The sequence below is a fragment of the Pistacia vera genome, unplaced genomic scaffold, assembly GCF_008641045.1.
Source record: "Pistacia vera cultivar Batoury unplaced genomic scaffold, PisVer_v2 Contig217, whole genome shotgun sequence".
NCBI classification, from domain to species: domain Eukaryota; kingdom Viridiplantae; phylum Streptophyta; class Magnoliopsida; order Sapindales; family Anacardiaceae; genus Pistacia; species Pistacia vera.
The window spans coordinates 1,515,994-1,542,073 of record NW_022196021.1 but is presented as its reverse complement, the minus strand read 5'-3'; the positions used below and the strand labels follow the sequence as shown (position 1 = coordinate 1,542,073).

Sequence of the window (26,080 nt, the reverse complement as noted above, 5' to 3'; positions counted from 1 at the left end):
ATTATTATTATTATATGCTTTTAAATAACTTAAAAGTGAGAGGTTTGAGCCAATAAATGGAAGGATAAATGCTATAGCCGTGGCCCCTCTCTCGTTATTGAGATCTCGATCTCTATTCAATTCTCTTTACCATAATATTACTTCAAGAATATCAACTTGCTTTTCTTCTTTCTCGCTGTCTCTACTTATCTTCTCTCCAGAGGTTTTTGTAAGTCAGAAAGAGTTAATAATATCTGCTTATCGGATTGCTATCCCCAGTTTGAGCCCATACGCCCATAATATCTTTGTCAGTTTACCCCTACTAGTGTTCATATTAGAAAAAAAAAAAACAAAAAAGGAAGGAGAATTGAGAATAATAATGAAGATTAGGTGTGATGTTTGTGACAAAGAAGAAGCCTCTGTGTTTTGTTCAGCTGATGAAGCTGCTCTTTGTCATGGCTGTGATGGTAGAGTTCACCATGCAAATAAACTAGCCAGTAAACATCTGCGTTTCTCTCTTTTTAACCCCAGTTTCAAAGACTCCCCTCTCTGTGATATCTGCCAGGTATATTATATATATCTTCAAAGACTCCCCTCTGTGTTTTGGATTTCTGATCTTCTTCTTCTTCTTCTTCTTCTTCTTCTTCTTCTTCAGGAGAGACGTGCCTTACTGTTTTGTCAAGAAAATAGGGCCATTCTTTGCAGAGACTGTGATATATCAATTCATAAAGCCAATGAACACACCAAGAAACACAACAGGTTTCTTCTCACTGGTATTAAACTTACTGCTTCTTCTTCTTCATATCCAACCTCCTCATCATCTAATTGTTGCGATACCATAACAACAACAACAACATCGAAAACCATGAACAAAAGTAGTGCTTCAGTTTCTAATTTGATACCATCAACACCATACAAGGTTGAAGATAACAATCAAATAAGCGATAATTGTTCAGTTTCAACCAGTAGCATATCTGAGTTTTTAATGGAGACATTACCCGGCTGGTGTGTTGAAGATTTTCTTGATCCCTCTTCATCTGCAGCTTCAAATGTTATGTGTAAGGTCTGCACTGCACTCTATCTGTATGTAATTTTTTCAACACCTTTTCTAAATTCTCTTCCTGATATTATTTTCTTTGTTTTCTGCAGACTTCTGATAAGTTTTTGTCATTTGGGGAAGAAGATCATTCAGCAATCTGGGTGCCTGAAGTTTTTGTTCAGTCCCCTCAAGTTCCATTGTATTGTCCCCAAAATGGCTTCACAGATGGATTATTCAAGGAGTCAACAGAAGCTAACAGCTTCAAATTTAGCAGAAAATGGTATGATAATGGCTTCACAGTTCCTCACATCAGTACTCAACCATTCAAGAAGCCCAGATACAGTAGGTAGAATTTCATACCATATGTTTTGTTGATTTGTTTAGAATCTGAGAAGTTGAAATCAGATGTTTTTTTTTTTTTTTTTTTTTTGCCTTTTTCTCAATTTTCATAAGTTGAAATCCATATGTCATTTTCGACTAGATCCATATGGCTGTCATCAACAACTAGATTTTGGCAGTAAATCTGACTGTTTCCATAGATCTAATCAAAAAATATCAAATTGACACATGATCGACCAGATTCAACCAATCATACACCATTCTAACAATTTCTAACCACTGTCCGATGATGTGACTGATTACCAACAATAGTTAAGTAGGTGGAAGTATTTTTGTTAATTTATAAACTTCTATTTTAAAAGATGTTTAGTTAAATTAAAAAATATAGGAGATTAAAAAAAAATATAAATATTTTCAAAAAATATATCAAACATATTTTTATAATATTATCCTATTTGATTATATCATATTTAGAATAAAATACTATTCTAAAAACTTGAACAACCATAGTCTTGTTTGCTTTTGTGCATGTGAATGATACTATAAATATGACCATCGTTTTAAAAATCGGACTGCTCGTTGACTCGATCAAAGGGTCGATTCATGGGTTGACCAGTCTAACCGATTGAATCGATCAGTCTAACCAGTATATAACAGTCACATCTTTAAATAATTCTATTAATTGTTATAAGTTACACCCCTAAAATTTATCTATAAGCGCTTATAAGTTTAAAATAAAACAAATACACCTTACAAGATTTTATTATTAATTATTTTTTTCTCTCTCCATCACCGCCATCTTTCTCTTTTTTTTCTCTCTCCCCATCACTTTCTTCTTTCTCCTTTTTCTCTCTCTCTCTCTCTCTCCGTCACTTCCCCTCACTTTTTTCTTCTTTCTTTTAACACGTTCGCGTCTCTCTAGTCTCCATGTAATTTTTCTCTCATCTTCTCTTTCCTCTTCCTTCTCTTTCTCTTCGTCTCCTTTTTTCTTTCTTCTAATCTTCTTCCTTACTCTTTCCCTTGTCTCCTCTTCTCTTTCTTCTTCCTTACTTCCTTTCCCTCCCCTTCTTCTTTTTTACACTGATAGATTTTAAAGTAAATGAAGAAAAATAGAAGATACAATTTGGGTTTTTTATTCAAATGAAATAAAAAATGAAATGATGCTGCAAATTAGTTTAGAAATTAGGAATATTAATTTTTTTAGGATCAAGTACCCAAAAATAGTGAATCAATTTAAGCCCCAGACCAGTCGGACCGGCAATTTTGTACTGTTTCACCAATCCATTGCCGATCCAAAGCGGGTTTAATGACATTCTCGGTTTTTATGTTAATCCAAACCAGAGTAAAGACTGGCTCCCAGACGAACCAACCGGTCCGATCTGGGTTTTAAAACAGAGAACCTGACCAAATATGATGAAGTTAATTGCTTTTAAAATTGTTATAGTACATTGACAAGAATAGTAGTGAATGAAAGTCTCATGAACGAGGAAACTGAAAGAATATTTATACAGATGGGAGAGAGACAGTTGCCTGTTTTACTATACATAACAACAGTTAGAAGACAGATCCCACACAAATATGCTGCACGTTCAAAAACAAAAGCAACATCTTNTGTTGCAATACAATCCGTCAATGAGATTTGATGAGAGTACATTGTGTTTTCATTTCTAGGGACCTCTATTAGTTCAAGATGAGTGTGTATCAGGGTTTTTTTTTTTTTTTTTTTTTTTTTGCCTTTTTCTCTGTTAGACACTCAGACCTAGTGTAAGTTAAAATTTCCAAATGCTAATCTAAACCTTCAACCGATAATCCTAAAAAAATCATATCTTTTGAGTTGGAATATTAAGTGGTTAAAACTTTGAAAATGTAGAACCAAATCACGATAGAGTTTTCATAAGTCATCCACGAAAATTGAAAAATTTACAGCAAATTAATGCCGGTACGTAGAATTTTCACAAAGCACCGACAAAAATGTCGTCATTTTGTTTTCATCATGTTGAATTAGGTAATACCCAAATCAAGTTTATTGATTTTTGCCAAGTATAATTGGGGCCGCATCACGCATCCATCAAAACTTAGACCCAGATCTAGAAATTTATGTTAGGATGAACCAATAAAAACTAATTATATATTAATATTTTTATTTATTAATATTTTTGTTAGAATGGGTCAAAATCTAAAAATTATATATATTAGTATTTAAAAAAAAAAAATTGAGGGTCAGCCACAACTAGGTTGGATCCGCCCTTGCTTAGACCTAAAAGATGAACAGTGTAGAAGCATTCGAAGATTGTAAAAAGTAAAATCCCAAATCTGTGTTTGTTTTAAGTTTTTAAACCTTAACTTATCTTATCGGATCAAGTGAAATATATATTTGTTTTAATATTGACTATTCAATTCAAAGGATTAATCATTTTTATTGAAGTCAAAACATTTAACAATTATATTTTTCAATAAAAGTTTATAAATTAACAAAAACATCACCACCCATTCAACTATTGTCGACAACCAACCACCATCAGCCATCGTTGGACGATGGCTGGAAGTCGCCGAAATAATACATGACCAACTAGATTTAGCAGGTTATGTGACAATCTAACCGTTCCAACCAAATCCATATGGTCCTTTTCGATCAGATCCATATGGTCCTTTTCGATCAGATCCATATGGTTGTCATCAACAACTAGATATTTGGCAGTAAATCTAACCGTTTCCACAGGTTTAACCAAAAAATATCAAATTGACACATGACCGATGAGATCCAACCGATCGTACACCATTCTAACGACTTCTAGCCACTGTCCGATGATGGTGACCGATTACCAACAATAGTTAAATGGGTGGAAATATTTTTATTAATTTATAAACTTTTATTATAGAAGATGTTTAGTTAAATTAACAAATATAAGAGATTAAAAAATAATCTAAATATTTTCAGAAAATATATCAAACACATTTTTAGAATCTTATCCTACTCATAATAAAATACTATTATAAAAACTTAAACAAACACAGCCTTGTTTGCTTTTGTGCATGTGAATGATACTATAAACATGACCATTGTTTTAAAAACTGGACTGCTCGTTAGCCCGATCAAGGGGTCGATACATGGATTGACCAATCCAATCAATTAGACTGATCGATCTAACCGATATATAGCAGTCACATCTTTAAACAATTCATTAATTGTTATAAGTTTGAAAACCAATAAATGAATCTCTAAAAATTACTTATAAGCCTTTATAAGTTTAAAATAAAATAAATACATCCTGCAATTTTATTATTAATAATTTTTTCCTCTCTCCCCGTCACTTCCATCTTTCTCTTTTTTTCTCTCACCCAATCACTTTCTTCTTTCTCCTTTTTTTTCTCTCTCCCCATCACTCTCTATCACTTTCTTCTTTTTTTCAACACATTCGCCTCTCTCTAGTCTCTAGTCTCTACTATTATTTTTCCCTCTTTCTCTTCATCTCCTTTTTTCTATCTTCTAATCTTCTTCCTTACTCTCTCTTGTCTCCTCTTTTCTTTCTTCTTCCTTCCTTCCTCTCCCCTTACTTCTTCTTCTTTACACTTCTTCCTTCCTTCCTCTCCCCTTACTACTTCTTCTTCTTTACACGTAGATTTTAAAGTGAAGAAGAATAGAAGATAAAAATAAAAGATACAATTTGATTTTTTTATTCAAATGAAATAAAGAATAAAACAGTGCTGCAAATTGGTTTAGAAATTAAGAATATGAATTTTTTAGGATCAAATACCCAAAAATAACTAATCGTTTTAAGCTCCATGCCAGTCAAACCGACAATTTTGTACTGTTTCGACGGCCCATTGCCGATCCAAAACAGGTTTAATGACATTCCTGGTTTTTATGTTAATCCAGACCGAAGTAAAGGCTGACTCCCGGACGGACCAGCCGATCCAATCCAATCCGGGTTTTAAAACAGAGAACATGACCAAATATGATGAAGTTAATTGCTTTTAAAATTGTTGTAGTACATTGACAAGAATAGTAGTGAATGAAAGTCTCATGAACGAGGAAATTGAAAAAATATTTATACAGATGGGAGAGAGACAGTTGCCTGTTTTACTATACATAACAACAGTTAGAAGACAGATCCCACACAAATATGCTGCACGTTCAAAAACAAAAGCAACATCTTGTATCTCGAACTTCAGAATGAACTCATTTTAACATTTTCTTTTTTTTATATATAAAAAAAAAAAAAAAAAAAAAAAAAACCTTTGATTCCCCATTATTTTACAACCTCAGGGGAGAGGTGCACAAACAAACTATTGAATATTGATATACCTTTTAGACAGTTACATACAAGCAAAGTAATGAAAGAATTGCACCCGCTATTGCACGGTAAATTGCAAAGAGATAGAGGATAAGAAACTCTGCAAATGGAAGGAAAAGATGAACATATTAGAACACGATTTATACGAAATGGGTCTATCGATACATCAAACGGGGGAAACTGTAGTAGTCTAATGTCATTAATTGAAATTTCTGAATGAAAATGAAAAAACTAAATTGTGTTACCTTCATTTTTTAGGGAATAAATCTGCATTTTCAAGAAGTAAATGCAAAAAGCCTATCTGAAATTTTTGTACGACAAATTGGACACTCGGAGCAAGCAAGCGAACAAGATTTACACACTGCAAAAGCGCAATGTTGGTGTTTAAAGAAGACAAGTATGAAATGTGGTAAAAGCTAAATTGCTTAGAATCACTTACAACAAAAATGCCGGCAAGGAAGAAGAATTGCAGCAGTTGGTGATTCAAAACAAACTTTACATATGTGGGAGTTGGCATCTCCATTTCCCAGGTTTTGTTGCTCTTTTTCCTTCATCTCTTGCATTCTTGCCTGAAAGCAATAGATACAATGTTAAGTGGCATTCCGATAAAGGCGTTAGTTTTAATACTTATGATTTATCAAGCAGACGGCCCCCATCAGAAAATGTTACCTTCAGCCGAGCTACCAGGGGTTCTTCCTTGGGAATTTCATCAGCTGGTTTTGGCACCTCAATCAGAACTTGCCTCTCTTTCGAGACAGTGTTACCATCAATGTCAGTTGCTTTGGGATCACTGACATGATCCTCTCCACTGCTATGCCTCTCAACACTATTTAACTCTGGGATAGCACCTCCTTCTTTCTTTAACTTAGCAACAAGCACCCACATATTTGCTAAATCATTTTCCAGAGCTTCCTCCCTTTTCTGGGCCTCTTCAACCTTTTTCCTGAATTCGTCTTCTAGGAATTCCCTTTCAGCTAACGCAGCCTCAAGTGCTGCTTCCCTTTGTTTCCTTGCCTGAAGTTCTATCTTTAAATCATCTGGATCAAGATTCCAAGCATCAAAGTCATCAAAGCTCGTCCCTGAAATGTCATTAGACCTCCCAGAAAGGCGGCCTTTCCTCACAGGTCTTGTGCCTTCACTATACTTACGGTTGACACCATTAACTGTTTGCACAGCAGCACCTCTAGAATGTGCCAATTCTCGAGCAGCCAGCAATTCTTTTTCTAGTTTTGCATTCTGTAATGAGATCTTGGTCACTTCACCAGCCAAATTCTTCAGCTCAACAGCAGCGGCAGATGCAAGTTCCTTTGCATAAGAAGCTTCTTCAGCCAATTTTTGGTTCTGCACACGTAGTCCACTGTTCTCCTCAGAAAGTTGCACATGTTCAAGCTTTAGTTTCTCATTCTCAATCTCCTATTCAAATCAAAATAAACATCTATATTAGTTCAAAAGTGTAAGCACTGATAAAGGGAAAAAATATGCTTTAATACTAAATTGTTGTTAAAAATAATTCATAAATGCACTCCATAGATCATTATATAATGGAGTTTAGGGTTTTGCCCAATTACCCAAGAAACTATATGCTGAGGTTAAGATTTTGATGATAATGACAAAGAAAAATCGTCAAGCATTGTATGAATACAAAAGCCGATTATATATACAATACCCTGAAGATACTCTAATGACTTTCAATGGCCTTGAGCCAACAACTGGTTGAGGTACATAGCCCATATTCATATTCCAAACCTGACGATTCATGGTCAGTCTATACTTCTACCAAACTCTTGAAAGGTATTTAAACTGCAGAATGCGGATGCACAATGACCCACATCATCCTATTTGATTTTGATTGGCAGTGATCAAAATGATCCAGAAGAGTAGGAATTAATTTTAATTTGTGCATCAGATCATACAACTAAAGGATATTGAAGAAAGAACCAAAATTCAAAACAACCTAAAGGGAGTCAACCTGACCAACAGTCAGTAATTTTGACTCCATTCAGTTATGGTCAATGTAGAACTAAAATTCCTGCAAGACGAATAATCACCTGTGATTGAACTTTCCTTCTCAACTCATCAGCATATTCATCGGAGACACCCTGTTCAGAAGATCCAGATGATTTATCACTAGTCACTGAAGCCAACCGCTGCTCTAGTAGATTCACCTTCTCTTGCAATTCTTTGTTTTCAGAACACTGCAGGTAACCAGACACAAATAAAGAGTAGCTTAGACCATAAACAATGAAAATAGTTTCATGAGTTGATAAATCAGATCGTATCAGCCCCAAGCAGAAGGATATAGACCAATAAATCTGTGGAATGAAAAGAAAATAATTCCAAACACAAAATATAGAAGAAATTTAAAAGTGAATTTAACCTTATTCTGAAGTTGTTCCTGAAGAATACGGTTATCTGCTGATTTTATCTGCAACAATTCACCAAAATCAATTTAATCAAATGGCAAACGTGAAATTTTATATTAATGGATATGATATACCACATCTGTCATCATCTAAAAAAGAGAATGCCCACAGAATTACTATGATATAGCAAAGTTAGACCTAGCTTCAGGAAGAAACAATTTGAACTCAATACCCTCAGAACACTTCATCACATCAAAAAAAGAGAACTCACCTCCAGCTCAAAACCTTTTTCATTACATTGGGTCATCAACCTCATAACTGTCTGTTGCAACAGAAAAAGATGAAGGAATGATTATGCTACTAGCAAATGATCATACAACTAAAACAGGGATAATAATAAAACAAAACAAAAAGGAAAAAAATAATAATAGTGACCATGATAAAATGAATGTAAAATACCTGCTGCATATCGACCATTGATGCGTTAGCCATTGAAGCCTCTCCACTCTCAATTATGCGTTGTTCTAAAGCCTGCATTTGCCTTCTCTTTTCTTGGATCTCTCGTTCCAAGTTCTGGATCTGTACGTGAAATCATGCAAAAGACTGTTCAGGGCTGTGCTAAAAATATTCATGCTTCTATAACTGTTAACATTCTGCAAAATAAATTAGACGTTGCAGCCTGAAATACGAAGTGTTATCGAAGTGGAATGCATTGCAATCCCATTTCCATATTGATCCGCTGGCAATCTACTTGAAATACAAATAAAAATCCTTGAACTCAAGGTGTTTTGGAAGAAAATCAGGTGCTTTTCAGAAAAAATAGTACAAGCAGCAGAAGCAGTGAGCATATGTACCAAATTAGGCTGACGTGAAATACATCAACTCTCACAAAAAAAGTTAAATGAAACATAAACCAGCTAACAGTCAAAGCATCAACATAGTACTATTTCTTATAAGAAAGAGGAGATAACTCCATAATAACCATAAATAAGTTCACCTTTTTCTCTACATCATGCTGGTGACAGCAGTTTCAAAAACATGCATGAGCACACAAAAACCAAAGATACATGTCATATGGATTAAGAAAAGAGAACATACTTGAACTTTTGAGTTCTCAGGATCATTTGCAGCCTGATCCATCAGGCGTTTCAGGTTACTGGTGCTGAATGCAATCTCCCCAGCAAGCATCTTTACTTGCTCAACAAGTAGGTCCATCTGGTCCGATGTCATCCCACCCTAAACAAGAGACATCAACAAATCAATTTACAGTTATCATGTTAAGAGAATGATATTTACAAAAGCTATGGCCCTTCAAAAGAGGCAATTCTCAACTATTAAAGCAATGTGTATGAGATTAAGAAAATGAAATATCATAAAGGAAAATCTTTGTTGCTAGCAACAGATAGTCCAACATGAGTTGTCGAATTGAATGAAAACAATTTACTGAGGGGTGTTGAAGGCAAAATGACCTGAGCAAACAGAGCTTGGATGGCCCTGCTTGCATTGCATTACAAACACTTTTTGACAATATAGAATAACATGTGTTGACTTATACCCTAGATAAAGTGTGATAAAGAAATTAAAAAGAGCAATTGCAAGACATACTGCTGGAAGCTTTGAGCCACTGATAAGTTCACCCGCTTGAGTTGATTCAGTAACTGTACTGCTTGCTGGTGAGAATTCTTCATTCCGCTTGCTTGATGATCTTCGATGTTTAAAATCATGAGACATGTCTAATGGAAGTGCTGAAGTAGTTGTTGAGTCCTTCTCCTCTCGCAACAAATCCAACTATAGACAAAGGGAAGGCAGGACAGATACTTATTTTTAAAAAAGTTTCCACAGTCAAAAACCAAGATCAGTAGAAAAGAAAAAGGCAATAGTTTCATTCAAGCAAGGGCAGAAAAAGATAATTATATCACTAAAAAGAGAATGATGAGTCACAGATCAAAGGATATTCTTATCCAGCTTGACTAAGCAAACAATCCCAAGTGTCATTATAGCCATAAGTTTCACAAAGCAACAGACATTCAATTTTCAGTTTAAACAAATCTTCACATAATTTTTTATATTCTTATTCGAATTTTAGTTAAATTAAGAAAGTCAACCTGTTTCTCAAATTTGGAGAGCATAACTGTGATTTTATTGACATTATTAGAATGAAGAACTTACTTCATCCTCACCAACAGAATGACTCCGTTGATGACTCGGCACATCACTTAATCCAGGGATTGTATTCTTTGTAGAAACAAGTATAAGCTTAGTTAGCCTTTGGATTCTGCTCATAAGAGCAGCTTTGGCTTCCTCTTCCTCCTCCAATCTTGACTGCATTTTCACTTGACCTTCTTCCAACTATTAGATGAATGATAACAACAATTGTTACTATAAGTATTCATACCAATGCAATACACAACAAAAATCCATTTAAAATGAAAAAACAGAAGCAAAAACCTTTTGTCTTAAGGTCAGAATCTCTTCATGACTAATACCAGCAAGCATTCCCTGCCTCAGTTGATCAAGTTCTTGCTTGAGGGTTGAAATTTCTCTCTGATACTTCTTTATCAATGATTTCTCATCAATAATCTGAAAGCAAATGTCAAAAAGAGTGTAAGGCGAAGTGTGCTAAAGATGACAATTATTTTGATCCAAACCAAATCTAAAGGAGCATCTTTTTTGTTCAACAAAAAGAAGGGGACTGATGATGGGCCCACATGGTCATGAACACAACTTTGGTCAGGTTCATGGTGGTGACCAAAAGTATCATAAAACAAAATTACCCTTTTATTAATCATAAGGAGTTTTATATGGAAATAGCAAATCAATGTTAAGGTTGTTTTTCATTCTCTGCAGCTATCATCCTCATCCCATTCACACCCAGATCATGGTCTCCTTCAAATAACTATTTCTTTCTCTCAGTTTAATTGATCTTAGTTTTAGATATTTGAAAGCAGAGACCACGGAAAGGTTGGAACACATCAAAGACAGGCCATGGGATCAGACCAGCAAAAGTTCTTCATGCCGTGGGTGGGAGTAGTAGCTTGAGGTGATAAAGGATACAGTGAATTAATAATACACCTTATTACGTGATGCATAGATTTCCACTCGCTTTGCCCTGCTTGCAAACTTCAGTGTATTATGAGTTTCTTCCATACTACTTGATGCAGGAGTAACCGTACATATAAGCTGTACAATGATAAAAATGTAGATCAGTTTCCTCACATTGTAATAAAGGAAAAACAGTAGCATATGGACATTACATAAAAAGGTTGTCCTAGAAAAAAAAATATTTACTCGAAAGTCAAAAGAGAATTTGTTAGATTTCAAACTCACCGAAACATGTCCATGTCCACTCAGAGAAGACTGGAGAAGACGAGTTAGCTTGGAATCCCTATAGGGAACATGAGATGCCTTCCCCTCACTCAACTTTCCTATTACCTTCACATTGCAAACACAATCAAATTAAAAACACAAAAAACGCTTACATTTAAACAGATAGTTAACAATCTCTGTGAAATATGTGAATGATTGCATAGCAAGTCTCAGCATCCATTCCCAGAATTATCAATTACTGGAAGATAAGAACTAAGTTGATTCTCAACCTGTTTCCCTGCCAACTATCTCAAGTAGATGGCTGAAATCAATCATTAACTATTAACTACAGGTTACTTGAGTGGTTAGAGGGATGACAATCAAGACATTATTTCTTCAACTTTTCTTCAAGAGAGAAGGCAGTTTGTGATCGCACATAATTAATAAATTATGAGAAACTTCATCAAAACATAAAATAAATAACCTACAGTTCCCAAAGTTAGAAGGCTTTTGTTTATGTAAGATCCTTCTTTTCTCCTTATTCCAGTTGTTTCAGTTTTTGAACTTTCGGATCCAGCAAGATCGATCAAATTCTAACAAACAAACAAAAAAAAAAAAATTGTAATAAGAACCATATTATTTAAAAAAATATTCTATTTTGACAAAAAAGGAATTCCCCATACCAGTTGAGAGAATATCACTCCATCATATTCATCACCGTGGGCACTACTTTCAATCATCTGCAAGTGCAACAGCAAATTTGAGATGTCTGAAGGCAAAGTTAATAGGATCTTCTAATCAATACAGTTAGTTATATAGCTTCCAGTTCAAACAGACCCATGGAAACCAAAAATTGAATTTTGACACATCTCAGTTTCCCATGTTTCAGCAGAATGAGTCATTGTCTCACAAATAAGTTATACTAGCTACTTTATCTTTTTGAGTTCTTCAGTTTCGAGAAACTATAACATTGCAGTCTTTTGCAATTTCAAATAGTGTGCATTCACAAAAGCAAAACTTGGAAATTGACACATAATCAAAAGAAAAGCAAATCGGAAAGCTAATTAATGGGACAAATTTGTATGAGCATAAATGTTTTGAGAGAATGGAAACAAATTGGTCCACAAATAAGAAAATGAGTAAAAAAGGAGTATAAAGTTTCACAGATTGGCTTCTTGAAGAATGATTACCAGTGTAAATATGGTGTGACTGCGGCTACTGAACAAATTAAAATTATTTGAGCCAACATGACGATGTTCTGTCAGCAAGACAATTAAAAATATTAGGAGTAAAAAAATTCACTGTCAACATGATAAAGAGGAGAAACGAAAAACACTGCATAAGTAAACCTAGTACATACCTTCTCCAGCTGCAATGAAAGAAAGTGCATGCCCAGGAGACAAGACCACTTCTTCTTTTATCCCCTCAACATAGGTGCCCTGTTAAGCAAAATCAACATATATAGAATGCAATGTCATATACTTTTGGTTACCAAAAAATGTCATTTAATTTTCAAGATTAAGGTGGTTGGCTACTTATAGTGGTAGGGAGGAGATTATGGAAGGATTACATACAGGAAATCTTTTTAATGTTCAAGCTAACAATGAGAACAAATATTGCAAAGACAATAAAAGATTATAAGTTAAATATCAAAAAGCAAAAAACCTGAGCATCTTCTCTGACGCGCAAATTTTGACCCGTTGGATCAAGTAAGTCATTTATCACCTGATATAAGAAACAAAATTACCACCATATATTATATGATGTGCACTTAAATAACAGTAACTAGTTCGGACAAAACTACTAAAAACGAAATTTAGAAAATTTTGCATACAGAATGACATAACAAAACATGTATAGAGGGTAGGAGTTGACCATATAGGTTTCAAAATCAAGGAGCAAATAAAATTTCCTAGAATTCGTCAAAAAACAAGTCGTGTTCATAGTGATACTTGAAGAAAAGCTAATTCCAGATCACAAGTCCCACTGACCTCATTGTAGATTTCAAGATATGACACACGGAGTAAGAACTCACTTCCTGGAGTCTGATGGAAAAATTATGTTAGTGAACCAAACTTCATTACAAAAGATAACTACGAAAGATAAAATACTAGAAGTATGCTACGATATACCAGCCAAGCAAAATCATTTTTCGTTAAAATAACAACCAATAACACTCTGTTTTTTCAAATAACTAAATTGTATCATGCAATTAACCTATGAGATTCTAATAGACCATTGAATATCAAACTAGAGGAAAGAGCAATATGAATGAAGCATCAGGATAGTACCCAGTGAAGGTGTGACAATAAGAAAATTTGGAAATAGAGCTGGGGTAAGGGTGTGGAGATGTAACGTGAGAAAACACTTACATCTTGGATGATGCTGAACACATCCTTTATGGCCAATGGTATAATTCCAGGAGAAGTGTGATCTCCCTGAGCACAAAACATAAGAAACAAGTCAAAGATTAGACAATTGATATATAAGCATATTCTAAGTAATATTATGATGCCTACCTAGATCCATAGTATGAAACTTATATTTAGTAACTATACCAGACCAACCAATTAGAAATGAAATACACAGATATGCAAAGAACTTTCTAGGGAGAAAACAAATAAAAGTTTATCGTAAAAGCATCCTGTTTCTCATATAATAACCTCGGCAATGGGATTCCAACTGTCCTTAAATCCTCACATGTCAAATCATTATGTATATAAACAGATATATATGTTGGTTTTATAGTAACGTAATAATCTAATTGAGTCTTTGAACTAGGGCTTATAAGCACTTGAAAACCCTTCCATTACTAGATAGTTTTTCTGGGCGAGTTGTATATAATATGTGCATAACAAATGGTGTGAAAGCCAAGTTAGTATTGATTTTATTAATGCAATGATTCTGCAAATCAATTCAATAATCTAGTTCTCGTTAATCATATCTGACTTAAAGCCATGTCCATTTTTACCTCTCAAATGTCTTCTATTAACTACTTTGCCAACAAAAAATCAGCAGCCATATGGTATGGTGTTCTGGAATGACCAAAATAATGACTAAAAAATTTGTTTTACATCTACTAATACAAACTCAAATGTTAAGAAAAGCTTCTCTAATAAACTCTTTTTCAGGTTTTCTAATATGTTAATTTAAAATAATGTAATATTCCCATATTATTTTGAAACTTCTATTATTTTTTCTTCTATAACATAACCTTGTTTACTTAACAAAACTAACGGTTAACATAAATTTTGGATTTGCAAAAGGTTGTGATATCAACTAAATAACCAACAGCATTCCGTTAAAAACTCTAGTAATAAAAGCGCTAATTGAAGTTACACCAAACAAAGCCTTGAAACAAATATAACATGCCCAAAATATTTTGCATTAGAACAATAACCCAAAAAAGAGTTCCATGTCTGTCAGTTGATCCCTCAACAACAATACTAGTGTAAATAGAACAACTTATAGGAAATTGCACAAGACTTACATGCATAGTGTGCGTCTTCCCACTACTTGTAACACCATATGCGAAAACAGTCCCTAAAATGTTTCAATCCTCATTAATTAAAATCCACGCACCTAAACTTTACTTCATTTATGAAAAAAAAATCAATATCAAATCAATCAATTAATCCATACCATTAACACCTTCCATTGCAGCCTTGACTACAGGCTTTGCAGCTACATCATATACCTCCTGTGAATTCGCATGCGGTCCAAAAACTCTATCTACACAATTATCAATAAACATACTAATTTAAATTTACTCTCATTATCATAAGATTTGGAAAACAAGAATTAAGATTAATTAATTAAAAACAATACCAAATGCATAAGCAGTTGCTGGATTATACTCATTTCTCACAATTTTATCCCCATCCGCGTACCATGAGATCTCATCTCCTCTTTGAAACTCCCTCTCTCTAATTTTTGAAGCAACAAATAGATAAAAATAAATTGATCAAACAATCACATTATCGAAAATAATGAAACTAAAATGAACGGTTTTGGTATTGTTTGACAGATCTAACAATTAAAACTCAGATCTACCATTTTACCTCAACGGCCGAAACCGAATCGTGACGGAAATGCTATCGCCGGACCTTTGCGGCGCATCGAACGGTTCGGTGATCAATTCCTCTGAGGGGAAGCTCACCGGTGGTGCTGCGCGTGCACTGTAACCGCGCGGAGCGGGGTACATTGACTCGGAACGTGAACGATTCGGCGTCATGGATCGGGAACTGAATCCGTTCCCCGAATTGAAGTAAGAAGAAGCAGAGGACGAGCACGAGCGAGGCATGAGACGGTTGTTCATGAACGAAGAGGAGGATGAGGTTGAGGAATACGGACTCGAAGGCTTACGGTGCGAGAAAGGTGAACTGCTACGAGCTCGTGAGGAAGACGCCATTGACTTGAGTCGACTCAGCGCGTCGGCAAATGAGAGAACGATTGAAGAGAAGAAAAGAAGGAGGAGGAGGAGAAGAAGAAGAGAATGTGTCAGTGAACTCACATGGCATGATACAGAAAAGCGAAGAACATTTGTTTTTCGTTTCTATTTTATTTATTTATTTAATTTATTCGCTTTTTATTTGCGTTATAGACTTTGTGCTATGGAGATATAGATTGTTTCTTCATCTTTAAGGCAAAGAGAGAGTTGCAGAGAGAGAGAGAGAGAGAATGAGAGTTGCAGTAGCGAAGACTTGCAGAAGATTTCTCTTCTCTATAATAACTGGTGAGAGAGTGAGACCGATGAAATTAATTTTTTTTTAAATAAACTGTTTTTTAAAAGTTTGAATGTTTAATTCATTTTTATTGGAGGTTAAATTGAATATTTGAATAGTAAAGTTACTGTTCTCGGGACGTGGCGGTAATGCTGACGTGGACGGTGGAGATGGGCCCGCGAAGTTAAGAAATTTTGAAAAATAGAGTTGCTAAAAAATGAGCGGGAATAATAGTGGGTGTTAACTGATTAACTACGACAAATCTAAATTTAATTTCTAATTTGTTTTAATAGCTGTACTCTCTCGAGTACTTAAATTGATGTACTCGCTTCAACTGGCTGACATGTCAGACTGAATTGCTTTGATTGTAATAGTAATTTACGGGAATGCCCTAGATATCAGGGCCGATAATTTGGGAATATTTTTGCAAAAGACGAGACAGAAATTTAGATGGGAAAAAAAATCTGTGGCTTCGTGGAGGCGGGGGGAGCGTCGTGGGAAAAAGAAGTATTGTCTACATTGGATGAGAGGGACGACATGTCGGCTTATTTAAATTAAAAATAATAAATTTGTTTTATAGAGGTCCCACATATTGCTAAATTCTTTATTTTTGTTGTTTTGTCTGAAATTCTCTGGTTAAAAAATATTTAATTAATTATTTATTTCTTTATAAATATATTGCCTCCGTTTTTATTTACAATAACATGTTCAAATGTGTCACATATGTTATAACATTTTGTTATTATTTATTATAATAAAACAATTTAAAAATATATTCATATCACATCATGATTTCAATTTATAATAATCATATAAATCTCGAGACTTGTGATTGTTATTATAATATGTAAAATTTTCAAAGATAAATATTTTTTAATTTAAATTTTTTACTTAAATTTTTTTTTCTTTTTGTTATAATTAGAGCATCTAAACCAGTTTTTACATACTTCAATTAATCTTGGGGGTCTTATAGTTAACCGTTTGATAAACCCCCTCAATAATCACTCCTATTAACAACTCAGATTAATTAAATTAAGACATAAATTTTTAGTGAATGATATTTATAATTTAATGGATGTGATAAAGAATTTAGAGGTAATTATTTTATTTGTTACATCAGCAACTCTTATATTATTATATTAATTTGTGTTTTAATTTAAGTAAAAATTTAAAGCCTAACAAATTTTTTTAAAATTTTAAAACTATCTTCTTCAATCTAGTGAAATAATTAATTTTATATTTAACTCAAAATTCAATCTTATTCTATTCAATTCAAAACATTTAACTATTACTTTTTTCAATAAAAATTTATAAATTAACAAAAGCATCCACACCACTTAGGTTGCGTTTGGATGAATATTTTGAGTCAGATTTTGAAAATAGTGTTTGGTTCAATATTTAGACAATAGGATTTTCAAAACTCTATTCCAACACTTTTCTGACAGCTTGACCGTTTGAATTTTTTTTTTGTAGCCTTCCCCTTTTTCAGGCGTTCTTTTTTGACAGCTTATGACACGTTTGAATTTTTTTTGCAGCCTTCCTTTTTCACGCGTTCTTTTTTCTTCTTTCACACTGCTTCAACTGTTTTTTTTTTTTTTTTTTTTGCAGTATACGTTGCAGTATATGTGTAAGAATGATTGTAAGTGTGGATAATTAGTACTTTTGTCATATATGTATTAATATGATGTTTTTAAACAGTTGGATTAATACTTGAAATTAATATGAATTTTTGTTTCTTAATATCTACGGGTGACAAAATTATCAATAAAATATTTAGTATTATTAAAATGTAACTTGATAAGTTATATATAAAATAATACATTATCTTAACAAAATTCAACAAAATATTATATTAATAAATCATTTATAAAAAAAATATTAATCAAATATTCAACACAAATATCAAGGTCAAAATACTCAACCAAACACATATTCTGTAAATCATATTCTCGTAATCATAACCCTATCCAACTATCTAATCCTATCCCCAAAATCATATCCAAAATACTGAACCAAACACACCCTTAACTATTCTCAACTGTCAGCAATTGTTAGGTGAATGGGAGTGTTTTCGTTAATTTATAATTTTTTATTATAAGAGGTGTTTAATTAAATTAACAAATGTAAAAGGTTAAAAAATAATCTATTTTCAGAAAATATTTAAAAAAAAATGATCCTATCCTGTTTCGTTAAATAATATTCAGAATATAATGAGTGCGTTTGGTTCATTATTTTGGATAGGATTTTAGGGATAGTATTTGATAGTTGGATAAGGTTATAATTACGAGAATATGATTTGTAGAATATGTGTTTGGTAGAGTATTTTAATCTTGATATTTGTGTTGAATATTTGATTAATATATTTTTTTATAAATAATTTATTAATATAATATAAGTGATCAGGTGACATGAAGAATAAGTGAAAGAAGAAAGTAGAAAAAGTCAAAGAAGAAAAGTCAACTCACAAATAACTTTAGACCTGAAAATGGTCAGGAAGTGTCGGAATAATATTTTCAAGATTCTATTACATAAATATTCAATTAAACGTTATCTCTAAAATCGGGTTGAAAATGGAATAAAAATATCCGACTAAACGCAGCCATATTATCCTAAAAACTTACTAAAACGCAACCTAAATTAGTTGATAGATTTAAGTATGAAAAACCCCGTCAAAAAGAGGTAATTAAATTAATAAGCAAGGAGCTTCAGGACACGCGCAGGATTTCAGATCCAAACATAAGGCGATTAATAGACGGTAGGGATGCAAAGATACTTTCCCATGTGATGGGTGGCTTTCCCTGCCTCCCTTTGCACACATAAAATTTGGTTCGCGACGTGACAAAAACCGTGGGGGCCATTTTCGTCTTTTGCGCCATCCTCGCGGGGCGCAAGTACAATCAATGAGGCTGCATCATCGTTGATGGATGACTCAACCACCGTACCTGCCCCGGTGCATTTAATATTTGCGTTCATGCATGTGATCGAACGGTTGCACCAACAACGACGTGCTCCTATGTACACTGGATTACGTAATTTTTCAATCTTTAACTTTTTGTCGTAGAGTGTAACAAGAAAGGGTGTCGATTATGAGTATCCTGAGTTTTTAAAGGAATCAAAACCGAAATCAGAATCGACAGTTTCTTAGAATTTGAAATTAGAATCGGAATCGACGTGTCCATTCTGACTACCATGTAAATCAATGACCTCTAAAAATTTTTAAATAGCAAAAAAACCCTTAAAAACTTACAAATACCTTTCATCTGGAACTTGTTAACAAAAATAAAATTACAAATTATAAATTCAAAATTACAAACTCCATTATTTTTAAAGATAGATTCTCAAAAATCAAACCAATTTTTAAATTTTATGAAATATAATATAATGTATTCACGTTATTTTTTCTACAAAAATTTTATTAATTCCCTACTCTTTAATTTTATTTTATCAGTCTCAGTTCTTGATTCCAGTTTTGGTTCTAAACTAAAAATCAGAACCGGAAGCGCACAGTAATGATTCCAAAATTTGGAATTGGAATCTATCCGTTGATAACTGATTTTGGGTTAAAACCGAAACGAAATCTCTGGTACCTATCAACTCCAGTTCTAATCGGTTCTTTTGAATAACCCTAAGAACAAGGGAAGTGGGTTAAAATACGGTACAAATGATGCTATAATAACTTGTGGTGTAGCAGGGTCGAGGTAAAGTAAGAACATCTTGGTACTTGTGATTGGGAGAGAACGAAATGATGAGCCTTTAACCGGATGAACAGTAATTTGCTAACTGCTGGATCCACGAGGAAAGCATGTTGTATGATATGATGATAATCACACACAAACTATCCTTTTTGTAGAGAGAATGTGATAGGCATGGCCCATATACTAGAAAGCAAATTTGAAAAGTATTTGATATTACCCTTTGGATTTCCTTTTTTTGTTTCTTTTATATGCATTATAAGTATATTTTAAAGATAAACGACTTTTTCACTAAAAAGTTTCAAAATACAATTTTACTCAAAGTTTATATTCCGTTAATATCCAAAATAATTTTCACTTTCTAGTCGTCGGGCGTTTAACAAGTTACAGAAGTTAAGATAGAAGGGTTTTGTAGAGTGGAGACCGATGATTGATGATGATGATCGATTAATATTTACCGCTGAAATCAACTAAGAATATAAAACTTTAACTTTGCGGTGGCTGGTAACCGACAAAAATCAGGCGTTGGAGTGGAGACTTTTTGCAGAAGGAGACCAAAGGTTCAAATGATGGTGATTGAGAGAATTTTTGCCCCTCAAATCGGCTTTGGTAGTACATAATATTAACTGTGTGTGAGAAAGTGTATTTTATAACTTTTTTGTGGAAAAGTGTTTTAAGGCAAACCTTGTGGGAAAAATCGTTTACTCTTATTTTAAATTATTGAAAGGTTTTTTTTTTTTTTTTTTTTTTTTTTTTTTTTTTTTTTTTTTTTTAAAGAGAGAGTCTAACCACAGACTTATTCATAGCCGCAAACAAACGTGGACTTTGGTAGAACTCATTCCCAAAAGTTTGTTCAATGAGAATAGATTCAATTGTATAGATACACTATAACAGTCTATCAAAATAATTCTTTATTTTCTGAAATTTCTTCATGTTCTCGTTTATTTTCTACTTTCTTTCAAACGCTCTTAATCCACTTGATTCAACTCTATAATATTTCATAAATTAACTTATAATTGATTTTGAGTGGGATTAAAGAAATATTCTTTTTGAGTATGAGAAATGATTTGAGTAAAAATGGGTACTCAACCCATTGAAAATACTCTTGAATGTAGCTTTAATAAAGAGGTGCATTCTAGTCCCAGGATTCTTGGACACAATAATAGCAATTCAATTATCATTAATTTAAGTGTTATTGAAGAATAAAAATACTTGTACTCAATTAATCATCTATTTGTGGATGGCCCTCATTGATTTTTCTTATAATAAAAAATAAAAGCTACTAATCAACTTACTAATTTAAGGCACAATAAATTTGTAAAGCCACCAAATTCAATTAACATTTGCTAAACCAATTGAGGACGCAATGGCAGCCCGACAAATAAGTTTTCTTTGTTAATTCCAATTGAACAACTGAACTTCTTATTTTACAATTATTTATCATAAATTAATAATAATAATAAAAAAAATATTTTTATGATAGGGACAAAAAAGTTGTCTTTCACTAGCATATATGACTTCACTTATCTTATTATATGAGAATGAGAATGAGTAATACAAGGTAATTTTATAGTAGGAAAATGATAAAGTTACCGAAAAGTTTACATCGGATTTGTGCATTGAATGATATGGCAAAATCCTAATCATTGATTAATATTAACTGATAATAAATCAACGATTATGATTTTGCTACGTCATTTGGTGCACAAATTCAGTGTACACCCATCGGTAACTGTAGCATTACTTTTTATAGTATAATATTATATATATTATAAATGATATTTGAATATTAAAAAAAAAAAAAAAAACATTTAACAATATTCAATATATTACCCATCCATGGAAAACATAGATGGTTAAAATAAATTGGAGATAGTGTAGATAGACGCATGGTCTCATGCTTAATTCTCTATATGAGCATCCACGATTTAAGTGGAGGTTTTGGCTGTGTCACTGTGTGTTATTATGCTAATCTCTTCCGAAGATTAGTTCAGGTGCACGTAAGTTGACTCAAACACCTTGGTTATTAAAAAAAAAAAAAAAAAAAAAAAATCAATATGTTATTCAAATCAAGAACATATTGATTTGAATAACTAATATATAAAAATTTTGTGAAATAACAAAAACACCCCCACCCACCCACAGTGCCAGATTCTGGCCACCACCAACGAAATCTGGTCGAAATCCAGCGTTACGACGTAGACTGGTCGGATCTGGCTGGTCATGCGTCAATTTGGCCTTTTCCGGCCAAATCCACCATGGATCTGGCCATCGATGGCCACAAAAGGTCAGATCTAGCCGTCAGCAACAACCATTTCTTTGGTCGTCGCTGATAGCCAGATTGACGAATTACTAGCCAATTCCGGTCATTTGTACGCCGTTGTGATAGATTCCGGCTACCACCAACGGTGGTTGTTAGAATCTGGCAACTATGGATGGGTGGGGGTGTTTTTGTTAATTTTTAAACTTTTTTCTGAGGGTGTTTAATTAAATTAATTAATTTAAGGGGTCTAAAAGTAATTAAATAAAATATAATAATATTTTCTAAATAATGAAACAAACAGTTATTTTGAGAATAGGGTATGAAATAATAAACCAAACGGGCCCATAATATGTAGGAAACGGGAATTCGATTAATCCTCGTGAGAATATGTTTCTTAAATATAATGCACCAAAATTAGGGTTTCAAATCAATGAATAATTGTGTCTTAGGAAATAAAATACCATCAATTCTAAGGTTCTTGTTTGGACATCGAGTTTTGAGTGTTTCACACTCTGGCAAAGTTTGACATATTCCTCTATTATTTATATAATATTTGGATTAAGAATTGCTATATTTATCAAAATTTATATACCAAAACAGTTGACTTATAAGATTTTACTAAGATTTGAACGAAACCTTATGATTTCTCACAAAAAATTGATATGCTGTCACTTGTCACATTTTATTTGAATACAAATTTAGACACACATCATATTGAAAGTAACAAGCAAAGATGGAGCATNTTAAAAAAAAAAAAAACATTTAACAATATTCAATATATTACCTATCAATGGAAAACCCAGATGGTTAAAATAAATTGGAGATAGTGTGAATAGACGCATGGTCTCATGTTTAATTCTCTATATGAGCATCCACGATTTAAGTGGAGGTTTTGGCTATGTCACTATGTGTTATTACACTAATCTCTTCCGAATATTAGTTCATGTGCACATAAGTTGACTCAAACACCTTGGTTATCAAAAAAAAAATAATAATAATAATAATAATAATAAATTCAATATGTTATTCAAATCAAGAACATTATAGTAGCGTATATTATTATTTTTGTTAGAGTTATGAACTAGTGTTTGATAATTATGTTTGGAATTAGAATTTTTTGAATACTATAATATGTAGTAAGTAAAATTAGTTGAGGTGCGCACAACCTTGTTAAAAAAAGAAAAAAAAATTAATATATTATTCAAATCAGGAACATTATAATAGCCTATGATATCATTTTTGTTACTGTTATGAACTAGGTCCGTTTGGTTTGTTATTTTGGAAATAGTGTTGGATAGTTGAGTGGAGTAATTATTACGAGGTAAAATTTAGAAATTGACAACAAAACCCCATGGGTTTGCTAATTTTACTAAACACCCTAATATATAAAAATTGTGTGAAATGACAAAAACACCCCCACCCACCCACAGTGCCAAATTCTGGCCACCACTGTCGGAATCTGGTCGAAATCTAGCGTTACGATGCAGACCGGTCGGATCTGGCTGGTCGTGCGTCGATCTGGTCTTTTCCGATCAAATCCACCATGGATCTGGCCATCGATATCCGCAAAAGGCTACATCTGACTGTCAGCGACAACTATTTCTTTGGTCGTCGTTGATGGCCAGATTGGCGAATTACTAGCCAATTCCGGTCATTTGTACGCCGTTGTGACAGATTCCGACTACCACCAACAGTGGTTGCCGGAATCTAGCAACTATGGGTGGGTGAGGGTGTTTTGTTAATTTTTAAATTTTTTTTTGGGGGGGCGTTTAATTAAATTAATTAATTTAAAGAGTCTAAAAGTAATTGAATAAAATATAATAGTATTTCATAAATAATGAAACAAACAATTATTTTGAGAATAAGGTATGAAATAATAAACCAAACGGGCCCATAATATGTGGGAAACGGAAATTCGATTAATCCTCGTGAGAATATGTTTCTAAAATATAATGCACCAAAATTAGGATTTCAAATCAATGAATAATTGTGTCTTAGGAAATAAAATACCATCAATTCTAAGGTTCTTGTTTGGACATCGAGTTTTGAGTGTTTCACACTCTGGCAAGGTTTGACATATTCCTCTATTATTTATATAATATTTGGATTAAGAATTGCTATATTTATCAAAATTTATATACCAAACAGTTGACTTATAAGATTTTACTAAGATTTGAACGAAACCTTATGATTTCTCACAAAAAATTGATATGCTGTCACTTGTCACATTTAATTGGTATACAAATTTAGACACACATCATATTGAAAGTAACAAGCAAAGATGGAGCATTTTTTTTTTATTTAATTTTTAAATTTATTTAAAAATGTCTTCATGGGGTAGGTATGGTGGAAGAATGAATGAAGTAACTCTTTCTTCTTTCCTTAAATGAAAAAAAAAAAAAAACCCACCAGCATTATCCAAATGCACCCAATGATGCTGATTGAGAACCTTGAAATTGGGAATAAGGTGAACGAAGGTAAGATGTAATTGTGGGTTGAATAGAGCTAACACAATCCCAGAAGACAAATAAGTTTTAACTAACTAATTAAGAGAGAGAGAGAGAGAGAAAAACCTATAAGAAAACTCTATAAATAGTGGTATCCTCTTTATTGTTGGCCACAGACCGTAAGGCTTACTCTGTTTTAGAAGCTTTATTCGAGGTCGAGAGACCAGTCGAGGTATATATAAGCTAGCATAAGAAATCGTCCATTATCGTCAGTGTTTGCATTTATGTCATCTAATTAACATGGTATCAAAGTCCCACATCGGCTAAGAGATAAGGTTCTTGGTTGCTTATATAGCACAAGGACAATCTCATCACCCAGATGTGCATTTTCAGAATAAAATCATGCAATCAATGTCCAAAGCGAACAATACCTCTAAGAATCCATCTACCATGTGTTTGGATCCAACGTTCATAATTGGCCCTAGAAGGACCCCCTCGTCCCCTAGTGGTTGTGATTCAAGAGATAAATTAATTATTGGTCGAGAAAATTATAACAAAGTATAGAGTCAAACAACTTATTTTTTCTCCGCAAAATCTTATATAACCCGAAAAATATGAGTAAAAGCAAAGAATAGAAAGACAAATAAATATATTGGTGGTGGGTTCAACATAAAAATTTGATTGTTTTTATTTTGATTGGCATATTGCAACCCTTCAAGTTATTCCTGGTGGTGGTCCAAGAGTGTGGACCGTGTGGTGTAGGATTTAGCCACGATTTGGGATGAGGAGGTGAAGTGAAGTGAAGAAAGTAAAGGAATTGCACGTAAGTTAAGTAAAAGCTATAAGCATAAATTAGCTGTCATTTCCACTTTGTGTGTGCCATATGATAATCCAAGTGGCTCACGTGCTTCCCTTTCCTCACCTGCCTTCATTTTGCATGTGGCGTGGGTGCCACAATTTCAGATCTTTTTCTTCTAAAGTTGTAAGTAAAGAAGCCCTCTAGCTTAGTCCTCTCTGCCTGGCTGGCTCCATCTCTTTTAAAAACATATGCTCTTTGCATGGGCTCATCTAGAGCTTAGCAAAAAGCCCGGTCGTTGGGAGGACCGGTTCAGAGACCGAACCTGGCCCTAAGGAGGATGATTGGTCCTAGGCCTGGGCTTGATTAATTTCAAAAACCCCCTAACCTAACCAAAACCATTGACAAATAATCAAAATCCCCCTATAATATAAAATACATAATAAATTTAGGAGTTAAAAATAGTTTTACAATTAGGGGGTTAAATAAAATTTTCTAGGCCTATAGACCGGTCCTAAACAATCCAAACCCGAGCCTGGGACCGGTTCGAAATCTCACAAAAGTGACAAACTCAAGATCGATCCCTAGGACTATTGGGCCCAACTTTTGCCCACCTCTTGGGCCCACTCATCACATGTCTCTGTCACTTATTTATTTAATTTTTCTCTCCTTTTTTTGAACATAAAATCTTGGAATTGAAATGAAACCATGAAATTTTGAGTTGGGCCAACTAGTTTGTACCAAATGGCCCAAATGCTATCAGTTCTAAAAACGATGTCGTATCATAAATGGCTTACACGTCGGTCTCTTACTTCAATAGCCTTATCCATCCGGAGC

The 26,080-nt window shown here is 33.4% G+C and overlaps 2 protein-coding genes across 2 annotated transcripts; one reads left to right on the top strand and one right to left on the bottom strand.

Annotated features, from left to right (window-relative positions):
- The first annotated feature begins 346 nt into the window (after positions 1 to 346).
- Positions 347 to 1,391, top strand: LOC116130040 (B-box zinc finger protein 20-like). Its single transcript, XM_031415787.1, has 3 exons — positions 347 to 544; positions 635 to 1,042; positions 1,129 to 1,391. Exons 1-3 carry the CDS (start codon positions 359 to 361, stop codon positions 1,366 to 1,368), a joined length of 834 nt encoding a protein of 277 aa, XP_031271647.1. The 5' UTR covers positions 347 to 358; the 3' UTR covers positions 1,369 to 1,391.
- A 4,178-nt stretch (positions 1,392 to 5,569) lies between these two features.
- LOC116130108 (kinesin-like protein KIN-7D, mitochondrial) lies at positions 5,570 to 15,998 on the bottom strand. Its single transcript, XM_031415863.1, has 25 exons — positions 15,383 to 15,998; positions 15,150 to 15,247; positions 14,964 to 15,053; positions 14,812 to 14,864; positions 13,694 to 13,759; positions 13,313 to 13,366; positions 12,987 to 13,046; positions 12,682 to 12,760; positions 12,512 to 12,579; positions 12,005 to 12,061; positions 11,810 to 11,914; positions 11,343 to 11,447; positions 11,088 to 11,195; positions 10,464 to 10,595; positions 10,185 to 10,364; positions 9,621 to 9,803; positions 9,114 to 9,251; positions 8,475 to 8,594; positions 8,287 to 8,337; positions 8,030 to 8,077; positions 7,701 to 7,847; positions 6,322 to 7,065; positions 6,092 to 6,221; positions 5,898 to 6,013; positions 5,570 to 5,752 (listed from the first exon to the last, which is right to left on the bottom strand). The coding sequence occupies exons 1-24, from the start codon at positions 15,730 to 15,732 to the stop codon at positions 5,928 to 5,930; spliced, it is 3,252 nt and encodes a 1,083-aa protein (XP_031271723.1). The 5' UTR covers positions 15,733 to 15,998; the 3' UTR covers positions 5,570 to 5,752; positions 5,898 to 5,927.
- Between the last annotated feature and the right edge of the window lie 10,082 nt (positions 15,999 to 26,080).